The 22555-nt window shown below is 45.3% G+C and overlaps 1 protein-coding gene across 1 annotated transcript in view; it reads right to left on the reverse strand.

Moving 5' to 3' along the window:
- Positions 1-1041: 1041 nt before the first annotated feature.
- CFAP54 (cilia and flagella associated protein 54) overlaps positions 1042-22555 on the reverse strand; it is a 1075777-nt gene continuing 1054263 nt past the window's right edge. The window contains exons 52-53 of the mRNA XM_069229529.1: positions 11596-11792; positions 1042-2878 (exon numbers count right to left, since the gene is read on the reverse strand). Coding sequence (XP_069085630.1) covers positions 2872-2878; positions 11596-11792 — 204 coding nt within the window. The 3' untranslated portion in view covers positions 1042-2871. The remainder of the gene's footprint in view (positions 2879-11595; positions 11793-22555) is intronic.

Genomic DNA, 22555 nt, shown 5'->3' on the forward strand with positions numbered 1-22555 from the left:
ACTTAAGAGTGCATGTCAAACCTTTTTAATGCTATGCCACCTGCCCTAAGGGCTGTTTAGGGCCCCCCTCTAAGGGTGACATATCCATTAAAGAGGAAGGATTAGGCCTGGCAAAAGTTTTATTTTGCCAGGTCGAAATGGCAGTTTAGACCTGCACACACAGGCTGCAATGGCATGCCTGGGACATGTTATAAGAGGCTAATTAATTGGATGGCACAATCAGTGCTGCAGGTCCACTAATAGCATTTAATTTTCAGGTCCTGGGTACCTGTAGAAGCACTTTACTAGGGACTTATAAGTAAATTAAATATGCCAATTAGGGTAAACCAGTTTTACCACGTTTAAAGGAGAGAACACAAGAACATTAGCACTGGTTATCAGTTGTAAAATGTGCAGAGCCCTAAAAGTCAACCTGAATGGGTTCAGAAAATAGGAGGTTGAAAGCAAAATGTTTGGAGTTGACCTTGCAGAAAGGGCAAAGTCTAACAGTCCTCAACTGTGAGGCATGTGGTGGAGGGTTCCAAGGATAAGGAATCACTTTCCCGTTGCCTTTTGATGGGTTAGACCCCAATAGGAAGGCCTTTTTTCTTCCCATGAGTCAAGCTTATGTGTCAGGAGACCTTCCACTACATTGTTCACAGTCTATATGGTCTCTCGTGACATTCTCATGACACACATCACGTCTGGTACACATACTGCATAAATAGTGTGTTTGTCTTGCCCAAAAAAATGTTCCACCATATGCGAGCACTAATTAAAGACAGCGGCGCCAGTGGGTGAATAAGAAGCTGAGAAGTTTAGCTCATAGTGAAGACAAAATTAAAATACTGACTTTGAGAAACAAAAAAAAAGTAAATCAGGAAGCCTCCAACTGACAACGCTGCGCATGCTGGGACAGTAAAGGTCCTACATTAGTAAAAAAAAAAAAAAAAAAAAAAAAAAACAGTAGCAGAATTCTTATATCTAAAGGCTAATTCATATATATACACAGTTTCTAGTTTTAGTTTTTATTGTAGAATATTTAAAGTGAGCTTTAAGCCAAATGCAATGTATAATGTTAACATTTCCTACTAGTTTGCTCTTAAACAAAGTCCAAACATTTTGCTTTCTACAGTTATGTGTTCTTATAATTTTCTTTTAAGAATTTACATTGTAGCCACTAAAAGGTTTTCAATATTCAGAATGTAGGCAAATAACATGATTTAATGTTGATGAAATTCAGAAAAGATGTCTTGATTATGAAACAGATTTAACACGAGAATAATGGCATCAGGCCAATCAGATTGGGAAGTTTGTTGTCCACAGTCCAAGTTTATGTCTATTTGGTTAGGAATAACGTGCTAGTCAGTGTACTACGTCAACAAACATACTTCAAAAAAGAGAATAGATCTCTATTACTGACTGCATATAATTTCAAGATTATTTTTTCATTCCACAATACATTTAATTTTTAGACAGTAAACCTCACAATCAAAATATAGAATTCCTGTCTTAGGTCATAAATATCTAGCATTAGTTCTCATTCCACAACAGAAACTGTGCAGCATTTTTCCCGTTCTATCGTGCTCTCGATAATAAATAAATACATAAGGATATAAATTGCCCACAAAGTGACAAACCAATGCTAGAATTCATGTTTGATAGTTGAGTCACCAAATGATATTCTAAAAATATATTAAACAATGACAGATAACAGGAGCATGGGATTATTTGATTGGAATAAAACAACACGTGCTTAAATTAAGACAAGACAAAACAAAACATGAGAAAGTTTGCGAATCCCCATTTATCATTTTTGCATGCCCAGAAATTACTAATGGCTTACTACAACCCATGTGAAACAAGCTTCTTTGGGAACGTTCTTCATACTGAATTCGGTCCTTAAATTCATCATTTACAATAAACATTAGAATCCCAACTGTTTGTGACAGCACAAAGGCGGCTAGTTGTTCATATACTGAGGTACTATTTCACGCCAGGGAATTCCCAAATCATCATTTTAATTTGCTGCTCACTTTAAGATTTCAATCGTTTTTTCTTGGGGGTTAATGGCTGACGAGCGAGCGGCCGAGCCATTTCCAAAACGTTCAGCACAACTGGCTTGCACATTATGTAGGCAACATTGGTGGCACCAGTTCTGATGAACGGGTGAGCCATTTACAGGTTACAAAACCAGAATGAAATGACACGGTCCATACTACTGGTGCGTATGAGATGTGTCATTAAACGCATCCTGGATTCAGAAAGGTACATTTATTTTTCAATAATTGTTCATGCTATAAAAGACACGTAGAAGCATTTCTTCCATTTATGTTTTGAGAACAGTTTCTCCTGATACACTACCCAGAAACATTGTTACCGGGAATAATTATAAAATACCATGTGAATATTCATGATGTTAGGCTTGTCTTTTGCAGTACTAAATCAATTCCGAGACAGAAAAATCGTTTAAAGCTTTTGATGATTACTGTGAAGAGCGATGGTGAACTTGGTCAACGATCTTCTGTTTTCTTCTGGTCCAAGCGTCAGAATTTAAGTAAAAAAAATATAATTTCCGAGTGTCGTTTTAATCAAATGCAAAATAAAATTTGGTTCTTTCTTTTTGTGTCTAAAACATGATTTTGCCAACAGTGTAAAAGAATATGGGCAAAACATAATTTCTGAGGTGTGTGGCAAATCCATATTAGACGCCACATGATCTTAACTAGGCGATGAAATAACCAGATGCTTCCTTCATTCATTTTTCCTGTAGCTCATCAACTTGGCATGATCAATCAATCTTGGACGGAAAATTAGCCCCATCTGGATCACTTCAATGAGTGGTCTTCACAGGTGCATGATCATGTTCATCTTCCAATAAAATTAATTTCCTTATTTTCTGTATGGTATAAAAATGATGAGAATAAATTTCATATCTGCACAAACATATCATGCTAGTATGGTGCTCCCCTGGGCTGACAAACACTTACTTTCTTCACTATGCAATCTATATTACCCCCACTTTATAGTGGAAATTCTTCCTGCTCTGGCTGATGCTTTGAAACCTTTCTACACAGCACATTAACAATAACAAATTAATTACCATGGGTACATTTTGTTCTGATGGATGTTCATCTCCCCTGTGGCTCCTCCTCTGAACATCCCAGGTGCCAAAAAGGATCCAGAAATTTTAAGAAGCAATACTTCCCAACTGGCTCCAGGTCACACAAGAAAGTTTAACTGTAGATCAGCAAGGCTCCACAATAAACTACGCTATACATAGCATAAATGCGTCATGTGTACCTCTGATGCAGCCAGTAATTTTTTTCCTCACCCTAATCAAAAACTAGATAAGGAAACAGGATTAAAAACAGAGCAAAGTACTCGACTCAGAAGGAAGGAGACAGGAGGGCCATAAGAAAACTTCCAAAGGACAAACAGCCATCAGAAATAGCAATACCGAAGACAAGCAGCTTTTTCTGTGATGGATACTGCTTCCCACAGGTTCCTTAGGTGAAGTGCTACCAAAGCAGTAGACTGAGTAGGGGGGTTGATTGAAGCAGCTGAATAACAACACAAAGCTTTGCTAAACTGGGAATTACCCTTCAAATAAGCAAACTAATACGAATGCAAGTTTATCATGGATACTAATATCCTTAGTGTAAAAGACATATCAGCTCAACGCTTTTCTATTCTCTCCTCCCATGACAAAGGAGGATGAGCATAAAAAGAAGGGAAATACTTCATCACAATCAAAATTTTAAAACTGTTTTGGCAAAAACGGTTGGACCCTACTTCTTAACTTGTTCTTAGAAAAGATCAATGACTGGAGGCAATGAAAAACAAGCATTTGCAATGCAGAAAAAAGACATGAAGTTCACTGACTCTCCAGGCTGAGCTGACAGCAAACAGAAATGCCACTCTGCAAAGAAGGTTTAAATGAGTAACAATGGGGTTTCAAAGACATTTCCATCACAAAAGGGTTATGAATAGAACCTATTCTGAACACATTTGTAAAACTCCACTTCAATAACTAGCTCTGATCAGGACAAAAACACCAGACAGAAATCACAGGCAAAAATACATTCATACTACCTATGCTGAGGTCTTTCTACTTCAAAGAAACCGCAAATTACAGTATACACCACATCTAACATTTTTAACAGGTCCAATCCTCCTCTTAGAGCACCACTTAGCAGATGTGCTCCAATGACTCAAATGCAGCCATCTTCTCACACCAATGCCTTATTAGAAAGAACAAAACTATTCCCAAAACGATCATGTTCAGATGTATAACCTGCTCCTCCTGCATCAGAAGAGGCCATGCCCCCAAGGAGTCTAACTCCAAAAGATCCAATACTTATCCAGTCTGGTACTATCAAAATCAAATGATCTGAGTCCTGACTGATCTAGTAGTACCCTTGTCATCAATGGGACTGCAGGGTGTTCATTTTAGAGACTGAAACCCCAAAGCATCTCCCAGATAATATTTTCCTTTCAGATGATGTTTGGAAGTGTTCAGTGGGCACTTGCTATTCCGTTGGACAGCAAAAAGGTATAATTGAAGCCTCTCAGCTTCATAAAATGATGCATTCTATTGCCAATTGAATTTCCCATTTAGAGAAAAACAAAATTTGTTTTAGGGCCCAATTAATAAAATGCAATGAATATGCAAAGTAGTACTCCAGTAGCACTATTTCACGTACTACAAAATTAAATTCACAAACTTGAGGGTGAAGAACTCCACTTTCACCTATTCTATCTTTTCAGTGCATATATCTCCACCTGGGTGGCGGAAATATCTGCACACGTAGGTGTAGGAGGCCGGCCCTCTATGTAGAGTACAAAATCGAGCACACTATGCAGAGGGTCTGGGCAACCACACGTTGGTTTCTAGAGGTAAAAATTAGACCACCTAATGCTCCAACTTTTAAGGTAGCTGGTCGAGCAGTTAGGCTAATCCAGGAGATGTGCTAAATATTTGCTGTACTCACAAATCCAATCATGCACCAAACACACAAAATGAATAACTAATTTTATAAAAATACCAAAATCTTTAGAATATGTTAAGTACTTTTCTTGTTATGACTTTTTGAAGTTTTAACAAAGTTAGTCTTTCTGTGTGTAATTGCGCACCATTGGAATCAATAGGCAGTCACTTTTAAAAATGCAAAAAAAATTGAGTTCGCAAGGGTTTGGGCAGAGCCCGCGATGCAAGGCTAAGGACAGCCAGGTGCAGGGCGATTTGGAGGTCTTGGATGCCGCACGTAAAAGGGTCCTTTGGAGATGGAGGCACGACTTCTTCTTGAGGTCCTGCAGGATGTCGGGGGTGCTCTGGCAGGAGGACTGGGGTGTCACTGAAGTCCCTCGACTGGGGCTTCCTCCTGGTCCAGTTGCAGCTCTGGGGGAGCTGTTGGTGAAGCCCGACGTGCACAGGTCAGTACTCAGGGTATTGCCACAACTCGGCCATGGGAGGGCACTGTGCCACCAAACTGGGCACACTTACAGGTCTCATCCGGGGTGTCGTTGGTGTGTCGTCCAGTCCAGCTGCGACGTCCGGTTGAGGAGTTGTCATCCGGTCAGTGAAGTGTCCCTCACCGGGTTGCAGGTTCCTTGCAGGTTCCTGTGGTTATTGAGTGGTACCACCACTCACTAGGGAGTTCTCTGGCCATTTGCGAAGCCTGGAGGTCCTCAGGGTCTCTTGAGGTCAGTCCAGTGGGCCGCTCCTCCGCATGGGCGATTGTCAAGACACTGATGCAGCAAGCAGGGGTCTTGCAGCCTCTTCTGGTGCAGCAGGTCCTCTGTTCTCATCTTGGCGGGTTCTTTGGTGCTATCTTCTTTCTTCCTGATGAATCTGATTTCTTGGTCTAGAGGGGCCCACTAAATACTGAATTTAGTGGGCGCTTTAGGGGGAGCCTGGTAGTGTCCAATGGGACCCTTACCCTTGGGTGGCTACACCCACTACAGTGGCCACTTTCTGTGGGAAGAGTCACGTCTCTAAACCTTATTGGCTATTTTCCTGCCATCCAACATGGAGGAAAATAAAATTAGGAGTCCACTTTGCCTGCAAGCCCCTAGGGGTGGTGCATGCCCAGTGAGGCCACTCCTCCTACCCTATGTGTGGTTTCCCACCTTTGCTCCCTCCAAAAGTGGGGGTGTGCAAAGAGGGAGGCCATCTGCTGCTAGCAGCAGGCCTGAAGATCGAGTTTCAAGGGAAATAGCCCTTTGAAGCTCACTACCAGGGCAGTGCACATTCCTGAGGGAGGGAGTGTTAGCTCCTCCACCCAGGAAGGGCATTGTTTTTACAAACCAGAGAGACTGGTCTCTCCCCCAAGTTTGTATATTTATTGGCTGTCTGGATGTGGCAGGCTTGCTGGAACCAGTCAACCATGCCAGGATAGTTAGTTTTGGCAGGGGAAACCTCTAAGGTGACCCCTGCGTACATTTTATAATAAATCCAGTACTGGTACCAGTTTGGATTTAGCATTCTGAGTTGTTTTATACCAAACAACCCAGGCTTCAGTGTATCCATTATGTAGCTGGGAAACTCGTATTGACCAGTGTCCAGCACATATATTAAAACCGCTGCTCTGTTCACTCACTATGTCCCAGGTTAGGCAAGGACACAGTGGGGGCATATTGCTTATGCAATTATGCCCTCACATATAGTATGGTGAACCCCGCCTTAGGGCTGGAAGGCCTGCTAGAGGGGTGACTTACCCATAACATATGCAGTGTAGGGTGGACATGGCACACAGGGAGGGTGCCATGTCGAGTTTGTATTTTAGGTTTGCACCAGGACACTCGGAGGGCTATAGCTGTGTTGGGTGCCCTTGAGGGTGGCACAATCAGTGCTGCTACCCTCAGTGGCTTACCCATAGTACCCCATGCCCTGGGTACCTAAGTACCTTTTACTAGGGACTTATAGTGGGTGCTAAAGGTGTATCCAATTACTTTTACAGTGTTTTAGGGAAAGAACACTGGGACTGGGAATCTGGTTAGCAGGATCCCAGTGCAGTCAAGTCCAAGTTGCATTCAGAAACCAGGCAAAAAGTGTGGGGGGGGGGTTCTGCAACAAGGTGCCCGTTTCACACAGCAGGCACACATTGTTGTAGTACCTGTATGAGGGAGTAGTGGAGTGGTGGGAAAATGGAGACTAATTACCCCTAAATGGGAGGGGTTATGAAAAAAATTAAGGAGGGGTTTCGGGAAGAACATGCTTATACTAAACATATGCCACCAATGAAAGAGAAATATCTTTGCAACTCACAAAAAATGTACTACACCCATCATAGTTTCAAAACGGGCTTAAATGGAGTCTTCTACCTTACCATTGTTGCAAGTTAAGCAAGAGCTTTAGCACCCCAGAGGGGGTAGTAACCACTATATAGATGTTGCAAAAAAATACAATACAACCACCGGTTCTAAGGCACACTCCCATTGAAAATAATGAAGGCAGTAAATTAAATTAACATGCCATTGTTAAATTAATGCATATCTTTTGTGATAGAAATTAGGACTAACTATGGATTACATTTAATAATACACTCCATTAAAAATAAATTTGTACATTAGTGCATAAATTATAAATATAAAGGAAAATAATAACATAGAAAGAAATGTATATGTATATATACATACATTTTATATATATAAATACTGATAAATTAAGTATAATTGTTGATTAGTTTTTATTACCTTCAATAATATACTTAATTAAAAAAAAATCTTTTAAATATGAAAAGTGGTGTAATTAAATGTATAACTTTTAACAAAGTTTACTGCAAATTAAACAAAACTATTATTGATATTATTCAGGGTAGTTCATTTTATATTCAAATTATTGCCTAAACAGGACTATGTATAATTTATATTAAAATGTTACTTTATATTTTAATATAAATTTAACTTGAGGAAGTAATGTGACTTGACTTTTAATTATATTAGTTCCAGGTAATAACTAATGAATTTACATTATTTTACATTTATATTAATATATTTTTTAAATATTGTTGTTAATAAATATTCTTCATTATAGCTACCTGTACCTTCATATATGGCGATCTCCATGTTGATTGAGATCTCTATCAACAGATAGAATGTTACTAATATTAGCCTTACATTTGTAAACTTAGTCTTTGGAGTTTCCACCTTCACATTTGAAGGGGTTGAGACGTTTAAGTCTACACCTATGTGTACATTTCCAGTTGGAAATGGTGAATAGCAAAAAATAGAGAGTTACACGTAGGCGTAGGAGTAGATCTACATATGAGTAGATCTACGCATGCTAATTTACCTTTGTGAATTGGTCCCATAATTAGGGGATGTAGAAGATGAAGTGTTCTGTCACTGTCAAAAACACAGATCTACTGATTCCTTGCATAGCAGAAGTAAAACAGCTCCTGCTGATGTTCCCAGAAAACATTGCACAGGTGTTGTAAGTTGACTACTCATAACTTGAACGGATTGATATGGCAACTAAGTTCACGTGCCAATTCACACTTAAGTACACATCATCCAGATGAGCTCCCTAACCTAACAGGGGGCATTATAACCATCACCAAAGGCACTAAGATCTGAAAAGCTGACTCATAATCACTGTTCATCAACTGAGGTAGAAGCATGGGATGCTCCAGGTGACCAAAAAATTGACTCTACTTATTCTTAAAAGACCACTGCAGGGAACACATCCTTAGTGAATCTTGCGGGAATAAGACTAAGCACAAGGCCAAAAGAAGCAGCAATAAGAGAACTCACTTTTCCACTGAAACCAGCTCCCTGGCATACAGAGAGACTAGTTTGTGATAACATGTTATGCTTCCCTTTGGTTGAAAAGCCGGGACTTTGGCACTATCTGAAAATTATGCCATTTTACTTCAGATTCTACAAAGGAGTTTGATCTTTTCATTAACAGAAAATCCTAAATCATACCTTACAGAGAGAAGCCCCTGAGTCTAGCTGAACAACAGAGAAGAATATCTGGTTTTCCCCAATCAATTTTCAACACACAGGTAGAGATTAATCATTTTATGAGGGAAATCAGCTATTGCCACTGCCGTTATCTTGGTGAACACTCTTAGTGCTGAAGAAATTCCAAAAGGAAGAATAGCAAACAGGTAATACTCTCCATTTACCACAAGCCACAGGCGAAGCCTGCAATACTTGTTACAGGAATGTGAAAATAAACATCATCATGCTCCAAGGACAACATCCAATATTGCTCCCGCAGTGCTAAAAGTACTTGCTGAAAACTTACTATCTTGATTTTCTCGTCCTCCAAGCCCTTTTGTACAACTTAAAATCTAAGAATTTGCTCTCTTTAATAGGGAATCATCACTTACAATGCGGTCAATGCAACGCTATATATTGACCACGCTGCCATTACCACGCATATGTGTTTACTACGCATGCATTTAGCATGCACGCCTTTACCACGCATGCATTTAGCATGCACGCCTTTACCACGCATATGCGTGGTTACGGCAGAGAGAGCAGTCTAGTGGTCCAGGCAAAACAGGAAGTAGCAGAGAGCAGAGAGAGGTAAGAGGGGCTGGGGACAGATTAAGGGGGCAGTTTTTAGGACAGGGCAGGGTCGGGTAGTTTTTAAGACAGGGCAGAGTAGGTTTTAGGGTTTAGGGCTGGGGCGGGAGGTTGGGGTCGTTTTTGGGACAGTGTGGTGTAGGTTTTAGGGTACAAGGCGGTGGGTCAGGTAGTTTTTAGGGCAGGACAGGGTAGTCTTTAGGGTTCAGGGCAGTGGGTTCGGGGTAGTTTTTAGGACAGGGCGGGGTAGGTTTTAGGGTTCAGGGCAGAGGGGTCAGGATAGGTTTTAGGACAGGGTGGGGTAGGTTTTGGATTCTGGGTGGGGGGTCAGGCAGTTTTTAGGACAGGGTAGTGTAGGTTTTAGGATTCAGGGTGGGAGTGGAGGGGTCATTGTAGTTTTTAGGACAGGGCTGGGTTACTTTTAGGGCTCAAGGAGAGGGTGGAAGGAGCAGTTTTAAGGGCATGGGCGGGGTGGAGTATGGTATCAGGTGTAAGGGGGCAGGGTAGGGGAGAACTTACCACATATATTCCTTTACCAAACATACTTTTACAACAAAATTTGTTGTAAAGGCATGGGTGGTAAAGGCATGTGTGATAAAGCCAGAGTCGTCATTAAGACCGCGTTAAGGCATGTGTGATATACCCATGCGATGTTCCATCATACATCCACTTCAAGAAAGATCCTTGCTCCATTCTGATAACAGATTCAGCTCTATTGCAAGTGGAAAGGAATGGGTGAAGTAAGGCCCATCTCTTCTCACACATACTTTAGTTAAATAACACAATGATATTGCAATCCTCATGACTGATTGCATCACTGAATATTGGACATTTTTCTCATTAGAAATGTTATAGAGTACCTACTGTCTACCCTATGCTCCCCAAATTGCATTTGCATATTTGGGTACAGGGGTAAATCCACATCCTGGTGTACAGCATTACCAGGACATTTACTCCTCTGTCCTATCTACCTACATGGGTGAAAATTAGGATCATTTTTTGAAATAGGTGAGTAAGTCCTGTTTATGCAACATGCAAGACTCACTGGTACAAGGTGATCATCCACTACTAAAAAGAAACGGTGCCTCCGACCTCAGCAGCATCAAATTGTGACAAAACTGGGGGCAGACAGTCATTCAGGTCAAAGGCTTCCGATCCCCATGTTTACCACACTTTAAAATGGGGTGAGGAATTGTGAGTCAGATGGAGTGGAAAAACCGCCATTATGGTAGTGCTCCCATCCTGACAAACACAAGGAGCAGCTTGCGGGGCTTTGTTGGGGCGAGTTGGTACAGGGAATATTGGGGGGCAAATTAATGAAACAAGATTTTTAAAGAATCACTTACCTGCTCCACTCCTGTGCTGCTCCTCTCCTGTTGTCGCAGACAGGCCCAAGCTCCCAGCCTTCCCTGTGGCCAATCGTGACGCTTCTCAGAGGAGCATCAGGAGTGAGGGAGTACACAGTGCACTACCCTCAACTCCTCATCTTCAATGCCCCGCCCCTTTAACAAACGAAAAGATAATAAACATGGTTTATTATCTTTTCATTTGTTAAAGGTGATTTGCAGCGCCTGAGACTGGGGAGGGGTCAACGCTCCTCCACCCTAACGGCACTCCTGACTTAAATATGGTACTTATTTTGTCCTCAACCATGAGATCGCACAGATCTGAGGTGAAGCCATTTTTCACCAACTGGCGCCAGTTAGAAGGTTTTGCTAATGAAAAGCTTTCAGGACAGAGTAATGGCACTGGACGAGCAAGGAAGCAATGTCTATTAAAAATAATTATTTTATTCTCATTTTATTCTTTCTATAGCTGCCCATTTTGGTGAAGTGCAGATTCTAACACACTTTAAATATGAACTGCATTAAGCCGGTAAGCGTGTACATTAAATCACTGACTCTTTTACACAGTAACAGTATATTCCCCTGAAAGGTGGTGCTCAGGCCACTCAAGCTAAATTAGAAAAACGATCAGCCACGTTTTCACTTTTGAAATTTTGCTGGTATGTACCATAAAATTTAGCTTTTAATATTTTTCAAATGAACGATATTATTCAGTAATAACACTCCTTACCTCAAAGCAGTCTGATATCTTTGCTCAGCAATGGCCACCAGCATAAGTTTAGCATCAACAACAACTTCCAACTCTGGAGCAGAGAATTCTTTGGGTGTACCAACATTTTCTTTTTGCGTTTCCTCCAAGATATTTTTATTTTTCATTTCTTCAAGAATGCGCGTGAGCCGTATTTCAGCTTCAGTCAACAAGATTCCCTGTGGAACAAAGCCTCATATGAACAAAAAAATGGTTTATACCATACCTACAATAGAGTTTTACTACCGTTGGAACAGTTGACTATATCGTTTTCACAAAGTAATATTCATATTTTGATATATTGTGACCTTTAAGACTTCAAATAATAGGAAAGTTATAGAGGATAATAATTTTACTTTACAAGTAACTGTAATGGTCTGCACCCAAGACTCATAAAAAAAGTTGCCCATCATTATATTGGTCCTATTCATTCATCAAAAGAAGGTCAGGGGTGGCTTCTCCATTAGGGCGGAGGAGCGTCGCCCCCTCCAGCAGCAGGAGCTGCAAACCTTTAAAAATAAAACTATAACAAACTAATTTTATTATGTAGTTTTATGTTTTAAAGGCAGAGGGTCATGGGGTGACGAGCACCGAGGGGAGTGCACAGAGAACTCCTCTTAGTGCGCATGTATGTTTGGCCGGTGGTCTCGGGCCGGCCAAACACACATGCGCACAAGGGCTCTCTCTAACCCAGCACTGGGTAGCTGAGTTGGAGAGAGCCATCCCAGGCTACCAGTCTGCGTTGGAGCACCCAGACTGGGCGCTCCAGCCAGTCATAACGCTGCTTTCAGCAGCGTAATGATTGGCCACAGGGCAGGCTGGGAGCCTGCACTGTAGCGGAGAGCAGCGGAGACGTCCAGGTAAGTTTTTAAAAAAACATTTTATTAGATTTTTGTTTTATACCCCCGCCCGCCACTTTTCAAAGTCGCCAGCTGCAACTGAAGATGGCTCCAGAACAACAAAGGTGTAGTTCTGCTGCGACCATGCAACATTATAGGCACCACTTATGACCCACGAGGCTATACATCCGTTCTTCATGTCACCACTCATATTTGCCAGTTTTGTCATGAAACTGTGGCCAGTAGAATGCTTAAGGGAGGATTAAGAGTGACAAGAATAGAAGCATTTGTTCATATAGTGCGAGCGAACAGGAATATGGTAAACAGAAGAACAAGTTACTTCGGTAACACCTTCTCTGGTAGAGACTCTATCTAGCTGCAGATTCCTTATCTTAGAATCATCCCCTGGTGTCAGAATGGATCCAGACATTTTATATTAGTAGTCCCCCTGCGTGCCCATAGGTGGTCTCGATCGGCTCTGCTTTGCATCATTGGCATCGTCCGTGATGTTTGTGTTGGCTATATAGGCGCTACCCCAGGGCACTGATTTCAGTTTCTTTTTGCAACTTTCTACACCAGAAACGCAGAGCTATGAAGAACACTGATCACTGTTGTGTAACACTAGAGCCCTGAAAAGGGAAAACCCTACCAAAGGAAGCCGTTCCCAGAGTGGGTAGGATGGATGGGTTGGAAAGGAATCCGCAGCTGAATAGTCTCTACCAGATAAGGAGTTACTGAAGGAATGAAACTTCTTCATGTGACAGACTTCTAGCTGCAAACCCCTTACCTTAGAATAGATATCCAAGCAATACCTCCTGGGAGGTGGGTCTGCGAATCAATGTCAAACCAAAAAGTCCTGCAGGAATTAACAGGCAATTCCAGGCAGTAGTGCTTTGTAACCATGTGCGGGGATGCCATCATTGCTGCTTGGCAGATGTCCAGGACCAGAAGTTTGTGTGCTAACACAGTGATTGCAGCCTTAGAAATGGTGGAATGAGCACGCAAATGCTCTAGGGTTGTTTCTTCGCCAATGCCTACCAGATTTTAATGGAGAGCGCGATCCAAAGGGAGATGGTCCACCTCCACGGCTTTTCCCTTCTTCACTCCAACATACACCATGAAGAGTTGGTTGTCCACCCAGAAATCCTTTGGGCGATCAAAGTAGAATAACAGTGCTCTAACTAGGTCTAGATGGTGTAGCTACTTTTCTTTAGAGGGATGTAGTGGAGCGAAAAACGTAGGCAGAGTGATGGATTGGCCTACATGAAAGGGAGTGATGACATTCGGTAGAAAGGAAGCTTTATTTCACAGAACCAGCTTGTCTTGGTAGATGTTCAGGAACAGAGGCCTAGATGATAAAGCCTGCAGCTCACTGATCCTCCGGGCAGATGTTATTGCCACCTGGAAGGCTATCTTGATGGTGAGGACCCTGAGAGGACAGGTGTTCAAGGGCTTAAAGGAAGTGCACATTAGGAACATCAGGAGTAGATTAAAGTTCCAATGAGGCATGATAAAAGGGAGAAGTGTAGTCCAGTCACAGATCATAGTGGACTTTCCAGTATGGCAGCGGAGGAGAGACTAAATACGGAGCACTTGAGCACCCCAGCTGCTCTCAATGATTTCATCCAGACACCAAACGAGAAGGTGTTTTCAGCGGATGATTCCGGGATTGAAAAGGACGTACTGGAACCAGTAAGGGTTGTCGGAAGTAGGAGGAGCGGAGCATCTACGGCACAGGAGAAAAAGCGACCCATAGAAGATAGAAGTGGAGAAGCTGGGATGGAGAACACCAAGGGAGGCCCTGGAAAACCTGCTGAGAAGATGGAGATGGTGAGAAGCAACCTGAGTCCTGTGTGTATGTCCAGCTATCCAGGGAATTAGGCGGACGCTGCAGCATCTAGCCCTGCAACCCAGGAGGGTCACAGCCAGAGGCAAGTCCCATGGGCTGGGACAAACAATATACAGAGGTGGTGAGGGGACTTCAGAGCACTAGATAAAGAGCTGCACCAATTCACAGTGTGTAGGTGTTGAGTTTCACCGGGTGAAGTAACGGGTCACAGGCAAAAACTGCACCATAAAGAGGGGCATGGGTGCTATTTAATCAAGGAACACAATGGCACTGTGACAGCACAAGTGGTGATAAAAAGGGAGAAGAGCAAGTTTTTGTATACTATCCAGACTAATATGACTCCTATACTTTATTTACTTTGAGGCCGCTGTATAACTTCCTACCCTACTCCCTGAGAAGACGGCTTAGACAAGGGAACCTCCAGGACCTTCTAATCCTGGTGAATGGAAGACAGTGGACTAAGCCCAAGAGTGGGGACTTACCGTATGGTCAAGATACCCTGGGGAAATGATCAGTCTATAATAAAGGCCTGAGAACATTCATTATGGTGTTGGGTCATCTGTTACATCTAGAAGCAGTGTCCACAAGAAGGAAACATATGTTGCAAACCATTCAGAAATCCATGTACAATAAGGAATTTGAAAAGGGATGGCTTGTTAGGCAACCATAGAAAAGCCTGGTGCAGAGCCCTGCTGGGCAAGAGACAATACACAACAGCTCGGGATACCAAACTCTCCTAGCACAGTCCTGAGCCACAAGGAAGACTTAGGCTCGATCGTTGCTGATTCTCTTGATAACTCTGTCCAGGAGTGATATGGACAGAAAGGCGTGCAAGAGGCCACAGCTCCACTCGAGACAAAAAGCCTTCTTGGAAACTCCAGCATGCAGAACTGCTGACATTGTACATTCTCAGCAGTGCGAACAGATCTCCCCACTGCTGAAAGAAACAGACCACCACCTCCAGGTGGAGACAATGTTCATGATCTACTAACGTCCACTACAAGGACAACCCAATATGTCCACAGGACAGGGATAAGTGAACAAGTTACTTCCCTTCAGTAACGCATTATCTGGTAAAAACTCTATCTAGCTGCAGATTCCTTACCTTTAAATTCCCTGGCGTCAGCTTCAAATCTGGGACTTTTTTCTGAGCAATACCCTGTGTGCTCAGTTAGGTGGTGTCGCTCAGATCCGCGGGCGTCATTCGGCTTCACGTGGCGACGTCAAAATCGTTGGAGCCATCTCTGATGTCACGGTTGTCTATAAAGGCACCACACCGGCACGCATACGTCAGTTCTTTTACGCATGAACTTCCAGTGCAGCCTGTGTAAAATAGTGCATGCACTATTTCACAGCCATTTTCATTGCACCAGGTCACTTATAAGTCACCTATATGTCAGGTCTTCCAACCCTGAAGGCTGGGTGCAAAGTACCTGTGTGTGAGGGCACCCCTGCACTAGCAGAGGTACTTCCACATCATCCAGGCCCATTTTCCCGGACTCCGTGATTGCGGGGACACAATTGTAAGTGTGCACTGTACAAAGGTCAATACCTATGCACAGCTTCACAATGGTAACTCCGAATATGGCGAAGTAAGGTGTCTATCAACTAGGAATTGTACCCCAATTGTTCCAGTATTGGTAGCACAATCCCATGTACTCTGGGGGCTCCACCATGGACCCCCAGCACTGCCATACCAGTCTTCTCAGGTTGTCACTGCAGCCCCAGCTGCTTCCACCTCACAGACAGGCTTCTGCTATCCTGGGGCTTGAGCAGCTAAATCCCAGGAAAGCAGAACAATGTATTTCCTTTAGAAGAGGGGTGTTACACCCTCTCCCTCTGGAAATAAGTGTTACAGGCATGGGAGGGGAATCGTCCGAGAGCCTCTGGAAATGCTTTGAAGGGCACAGATGGTGCCCTCCTTGCATAATCCAGTCTACACCGGTTCAGGGACCCCTAGTCTCTGCACTGGCACGAAACTGGACAAAGGAAAGGGGAGTAGCCACTCCCCTGTCCATTACCACCCCAGGGATGGTACCCTGAGCTCCTCCAGAGTGTCCCTGGGTTTTGCCATCTTGGATACCAAGTTGGTGGGGCACTCTGGGAGCATCTGAGTGGGCAGTGCCAGCAGGTGACATCAGAGATCCCTCCTGATAGGTGCTTCCCTGGTTAGGTGACCAATCCCCCTCTCAGGGCTATTTAGGATCTCTCCTCTGGGTGTTTCTTCAGATTCGGATTGCAAGAGTCCAGTAGGAATCCTCTGCATCCGTTACTTCATCTTCTACTGGCGAATCAATCCCTGACTGCCCCAGGAACTCTACAAAACTGCAACAAAGAAGCAAAGACGACTTCTGCAAAATTGTATCTTCAGCTCCTGCCAGCAACTGCAACAGTTTCCAAGTCGTGCATCCTCCAAGGACTGCCTGTCTTCAGCCTTTACCAGAAGAACCGAAGGAATCTCCCATGGAGTGACTGAGTCACTTCCCTGCTTCAGCAGGCACCTCTCTGCAACGCCGACCGGTGGCTTGGAGCCCCTCTCCAGATGACAGGCGTGGATCCAGCAACACGGGTGGTGGACTAAAGTGACTCCGGCAGTCTCACTGTCCAGCTGTCCAACTTTGGTGGAGGTAATGGCTTGCCTTCCCATGCAACACAGTACCCCCGTGCACTGCATGACTTGCAGTTGCTAACGTTTGTGTGCAACCTTCCAAGAAGTTCTTCATGCACAGCACAGCTTAGGCCCCCGCACTCCATCCTGCAACGCACAGCTTCCTGAGTGGTTCTCCAGGGGGATGGGAATCCTTTGTGTCCTGCTGTGTGGGCCTCCATTTGTACCTTCTTTGTCCTCATGCTGTGGGACTCCTGTGCATGCTGCCTGGTCTTCAGAGGACTCTCTGAGTTGCTGAGGGCCTCCTCTGTCTCCCCCTCCTGGGTGGAGGCCACCAGGTCCCTCCTGGTCCCGGACAGCGCCATGTTTTTGCTAACAGCGATCTTTGCATGTGTCAAGGCTTGTTGGCGGAATCCAGTGAAGCAAACCAGACTACATTCATCCATCCGGCGTGGGACATCTTCTGCACAAACCAGGAACCCGCATCTGTCTTCTTTGGTGCTTCCACTTATGCACCTTCATACGGGTTAGCAGGGGCACCAGTTCTCCCTGGACTCTTCAGTGCTTCTTGGACTTGGTCCTCTTCTTCCACTGGTCTTCAGGTCCAGGAATCCATCGTTGGTGTCTTGCAGTTTCTTCTGGTTCTTGCACTATCTTCTATCATGACTTCTAGTGTGTTTTAGGAAACTTGCTGTGTTTTACTCCTGCTTTCCTGGGCTCTGGGGTGGGGTACATTACTTACCTTTGGTATCTTCTTACACTCCTAGTGCCCCCTACACACTACACCTGCCTAGGTGGGAAACAGACTTTCACACTCCACTATTTTAGTATATGGTTTGTGCTCTCCCTAGGCCCATGCAACCTATTGTGTTTTCACTTTTTGCACTGTTTTCCTACTGTGTACTTACCTGTTTCTGGTTACCAGTGTATATATTGTGTAATTTACTAACTTTCTAAGGAAGTATAGCCTACAAAGTATTTTTGGCTTTGTGTGACTAAAATAAACTACCTTTATTTTTGTAACACTGAATATTGCCTTTCATGTGTGTAAGTACTGTGTGACTGCAATGGTATTGCAATAGCTTTGCATGTCTCCTAGTTCAGCCTTGGCTGCTCTGCCTACAGCTAACTCTAGACAGCCTGGCTTCTAGACACTGACTACATTTCACTAATAAGGGATAACTGGACCTGGTATAAGGTGCACTCATCTTAGGTACCCACCTCAAACCAGGCCAGCCTCCTACAGTGGCTGTAAGGAATCTGCAGCTAGATAGAGTCTCTACCAGATAATGTGTTACCAAAGGTAATTAACTTGTTCACCTGATAGAGACTTGCAGCTGCAGATTCCTTACCTATGAATAGAAATCCAAGCCATAACGACCTGGTGGTGGGCTGCGGATACATCTCCTTAACACTAAGGGGGTCATTCCGACCCTGGCGGTCATAGACCGCCAGGGCCGGGGACCGCGGATGCACCGCCAACAGACTGGCGGTGCATCCAGGCCAATTCTGACCGCGGCGGTAAAGCCGCGGTCAGAAAGGGGAAACCGGCGGTTTCCCGCCGGTTTTCCCCTAGCCTGAGGAATCCTACATGGCGGCGCATGGGGATTCCGACCCCCTTCCCGCCAGCCTGGTTCTGGCGGTTTTGACCAACAGGGCCCTACAAAGATTTTCAGTGTCTGCATAGCAGACACTGAAAATCGCGACGGGTGCAACTGCACCCGTCGCACCCTTTCCACTCCACCGGCTCCATTCGGAGCCGGCATACTCGTGGAAGGGGGTTTCCCGCTGGGCGGGCGGCCTTCTGGCGGTCGCCCGCCAGCCCAGCGGGAAACTCAGAATGACCGCCGCAGTCTTTCGACCGCGGTACGGTCTTCTGGCGGTTCCCAGAATGACCCCCTAAATGTCCTGTAGGACCGAACGGATCTGATTGTCCAGGCAGTAATGTTTTGCAAACGTGCACAAGGATGCCCACGTTGCTACCTGACAGATATCAAGGACTGGTACGCCCCGAGCTAGCACAGTGGTAGCAGCCTTGCCCCTGGTAGAATGAGCCCTCAAGCCCTGAGGAGGCCGCTTCCTGGCCAATGCGTAGCAGATCTTAATGCAGAGAACGACCCAGCGTGAAATGGTTTGTTTCTGCACTGCCCAACCCTTCTTTGCTCCCACGTACCCCACAAAGAGATGGTCATACACCCGGAACTCTTTTGTGCGGTTAAGGTTGAACAACAACGCTCTTTTTGGGTGCAGCTGGTGGAGTAGCTCCTCTTCTTTAGAGGGATGCGGTGGAGCAGAGAAGGTAGGCAGGGTGATGTTCTGACCCAGATGAAATGGGGTCACCGCCTTGGGGAGGAAAGAGGAACGAGTTCTGAGAACCAACTTGTCTGAAAATATGGTGAGATACCGTGGCTTGGATGAAAGAGCCTGCATCTCACTCGCCCTCCAGGCAAATGTTAATTCCACTAAGAAGGCTGTCTTGATGGTGAGCAGCCGGAGGGGACAGTTGTGTAAGGGCTTGAAGGGAGCACACATAAGAAATATGAGGACCAGATTTAAGTCCCATTGGGGCATAACAAAGGGTGTATGGGGAAACATATGTACAAGCCCTTTGAAGAATCTATTTACAATGGGAGATTTGAAAAGCGAAGGCCGATCAGGCAGCCGAAGGAATGACGATAGGGCAGAAAGATAGCCCTTGAGAGTACACAAGGCGGGCATGGGACAGTATAAAGAGAATGATATCAGAAAGAGAAGCAGAAAGAGGATCAATAGACCTAGCTGTACAATTATATTCAGAGCATTTCCAACGGCAGCCGTATACCGTTTTAGTGGAGGGCTGCCAAAATAACTTTACATACTTCAGGAGGAAGGGCAAAAGCCGTCAACTGCCGCCGCTCAATCTCCATGAATGAAGGTGCAGAGTTGACAGGTTGGGGTGGAGAACCCTCCCCTGCTGCTGTAACAGAAGATTGTCCCGAAGGGGCAGCCTGATCGGAGGACTGATGCTCAATTTCAGAAGCTCAGGATACCAGTCTCTGCGTGCCCAATGCCGAGCCACTAAGATTACTTGGGCCCGGTCGTTCTTGATCTTCTTGACAACTCTGGGCATAAGTGCCATGAGTGGAAAAGCGCACAGGAGGCCTCAATTCCACTTGCGACAAAAAGCATTGCCGAGTGATTGTCGCTTTGGAAACTCCAATGCGCAATATTGCTGACATTGCGTGTTCTCTGTGGAGGCGAACATATCTTACCAAGGCTCTCCCCACTGCTGAAAGAGTCCTTGCGCCATCTCTGGGTGGAGATACCATTCGTGGTCTGCTAGGCACCAACAGCTGTGTTCGTCCGCCATGGCATTTAGAGAACCTGCCAGGTGTTGAACCACCAGGGTTATGCCCTGCTGTTCCAGCCATGTCCAGAGATGAAGAGCATCTTGACTAAGGGTCCATGACCTCACAGCGCCCTGTCTGGTGCAGTACCACATTGTGGTGGTGATGTCCGCGAACACCTGTACTATCTTCCCTTTTACAACAGGAACAAATGCTTTCAATGCCAGTCAGATTGCCCGGAGTGCCAGTAAGTTGATATGGAGTCTGGATTCTGCTGGAAGCCTCTGATCTCCACCTCTCCCAGATGGCTGCCCCATCCCAGAAGTGACACTACTGTGAGATCTGGTTGGGGAAGGGAGAGGACTCTGCCTCTGACCCTATTGCGGATCACTAACTACCACTGCTGGTCTTTTGCAGTTCCTTCCGAGATCTGAACCGTGTCAATAAGATACCCCTGATGCTGCGCCCACTTGAACTTCACGTCCCACTGCAGAGACCTCATATGCCATTTGGCAGGATGCAGGAGGCCATGAGTCCCAACAGGCTCAGAGTCTGTCTCACCAAAATCCAGGATAGAGGCCGAAACATCGGTATCATAACCTGAATATCCTGGATTCGCTGCTTGGGAGAATAAGCCCAAAACAGCACTGTCTCCAGAACGGCTCCGATGAAAGGGAGCTTCTGAGAGGGAGCCAGGTGTGACTTTGGCATGTTTATAGTGAACCCCAGCGAATGCAGGAGGTCCACCGTAGTCTGAAGGTGGGTGATGAGAGCCTGGGGCGTAGGGGCCTTCAACAGGCAATCGTCGAGGTAGGGGAAGACTGAAACCCCCAACCTGCGCATATGAGATGCTGCCACCGCCATCACCTTGGTGAACACCCGAGGGGCACTGGTGAGACCGAAGGGGAGCATGGTAAACTGAAAGTGCTCGTGGCCCACCTTGAACCACAAGTAACGCCTGTGGGCAGGCAGGATGGGGATGTGAAAATAAACATCCTGCAAGTCCAACGCTACCATCCAGTCTCCTTCTTCTAGGGCAGACAAGACCACCACCCTGACCATCACCACCACAGGGTTGGTGCTCAGAGCTCCTCAAGAGGGTCCCTGGGTTCTGCTATCTTGTTTCTAAGGTTGGCAGGGAACTCTGGGAGCATCTGAGTGGCCGGGCCAGGCAGGTGACCCCAGAGTCCCCTCCTGATAGGTGCTTACCTGGTTAGGTGACCAACTCTCTGGGCTATTTAGGGTCTCTCTCTTGGGTGGGTCTCCAGATTCGGCTTGCAAGAGTCCAGCAGGACTCCTCTGCAACCTCTGCTTCAACATCTGGCCTCCAGAACTACGACTGGAACCTCCAGGACCCGAAAAGCTGCTTCCAAGAAGAAAGGACTCTTCAGCAACATTGTTTCCAGGGTTCCTGCCAGTTTTGCAATAATTTCCTCACCGTGCATCCTCAGAAGACTGCAACTCTTCAGCCTGAACAAGAAGAAGAAGAAATCTCCCTTGGAGTGAAGGAGTCACTACCCTGCAACCGCAGACACATACGACAAGCGACAACTGGCTGCATGGATCCACTCTCCTGCTGAGCTGCATGGATCCTGAATCACAGGTGGTGGTCTGGAGTAGTCCTCTTGGTCCTCTCTGCCAGCTATCCAACTTTGGCGGAGGTAAGCCTTTGCCTTCCCACGAAGGATCCCGTGCACCCCGTCTCTTGCAGTTGCCAAGGCTTGTTTGTATCTCTTCCAAGCTATCTTCAGGCGACGTTTAGCTCCAGCCTCCATAACATGATCCTGAAGAGCACAGCCTTGTGCATGGTTGTCCTGCGGCGTGGGATCCACTTTTGTAGTGCTGAGTGGGCTCCTTCTGCGACTCCTGTGGGTTCTGCCTCTTCTCCTGTGGACTCGCTGTGATGCTGACAGTACTCTGTGACTCCCCCTCCTGGGTTGAGTCCTCCTGGGCCTTGCTGGCCACTGGCAGCACCTCTTTTCTACTAACAGTGAGTTTGCCTTTGCCAAGGCTTGTTGGTGGAAATCCTGCACTGACACCCATCTGAAATCTTCCTTCCGGCGTGGGACATCTTCTGAATCCAGCAGGAACTCTTCATCGGCTCTAGGGCTGCAGTGCTGACCTGTTCTTCATGACTTTCGACCAACTCATGCATCCACAGCTGGGTGGGTAGTACCTCTTACTCCTCCTGGACTCCACTGTGACTCTTGGTCCTCTCTCCCCAAAGTTCTTCTTTCTTTAGGAATCCACCGCTGGTTTTTCTTGCAGTCTTCTCTGGGTGTCTTCTTTTTCTTCTTTTTCTCCTTTTGGGTTGTTTGGA

This window comes from Pleurodeles waltl, chromosome 4_1 (assembly GCF_031143425.1).
Source record: "Pleurodeles waltl isolate 20211129_DDA chromosome 4_1, aPleWal1.hap1.20221129, whole genome shotgun sequence".
In the NCBI taxonomy this organism is placed as follows: Eukaryota; Metazoa; Chordata; class Amphibia; order Caudata; family Salamandridae; genus Pleurodeles; species Pleurodeles waltl.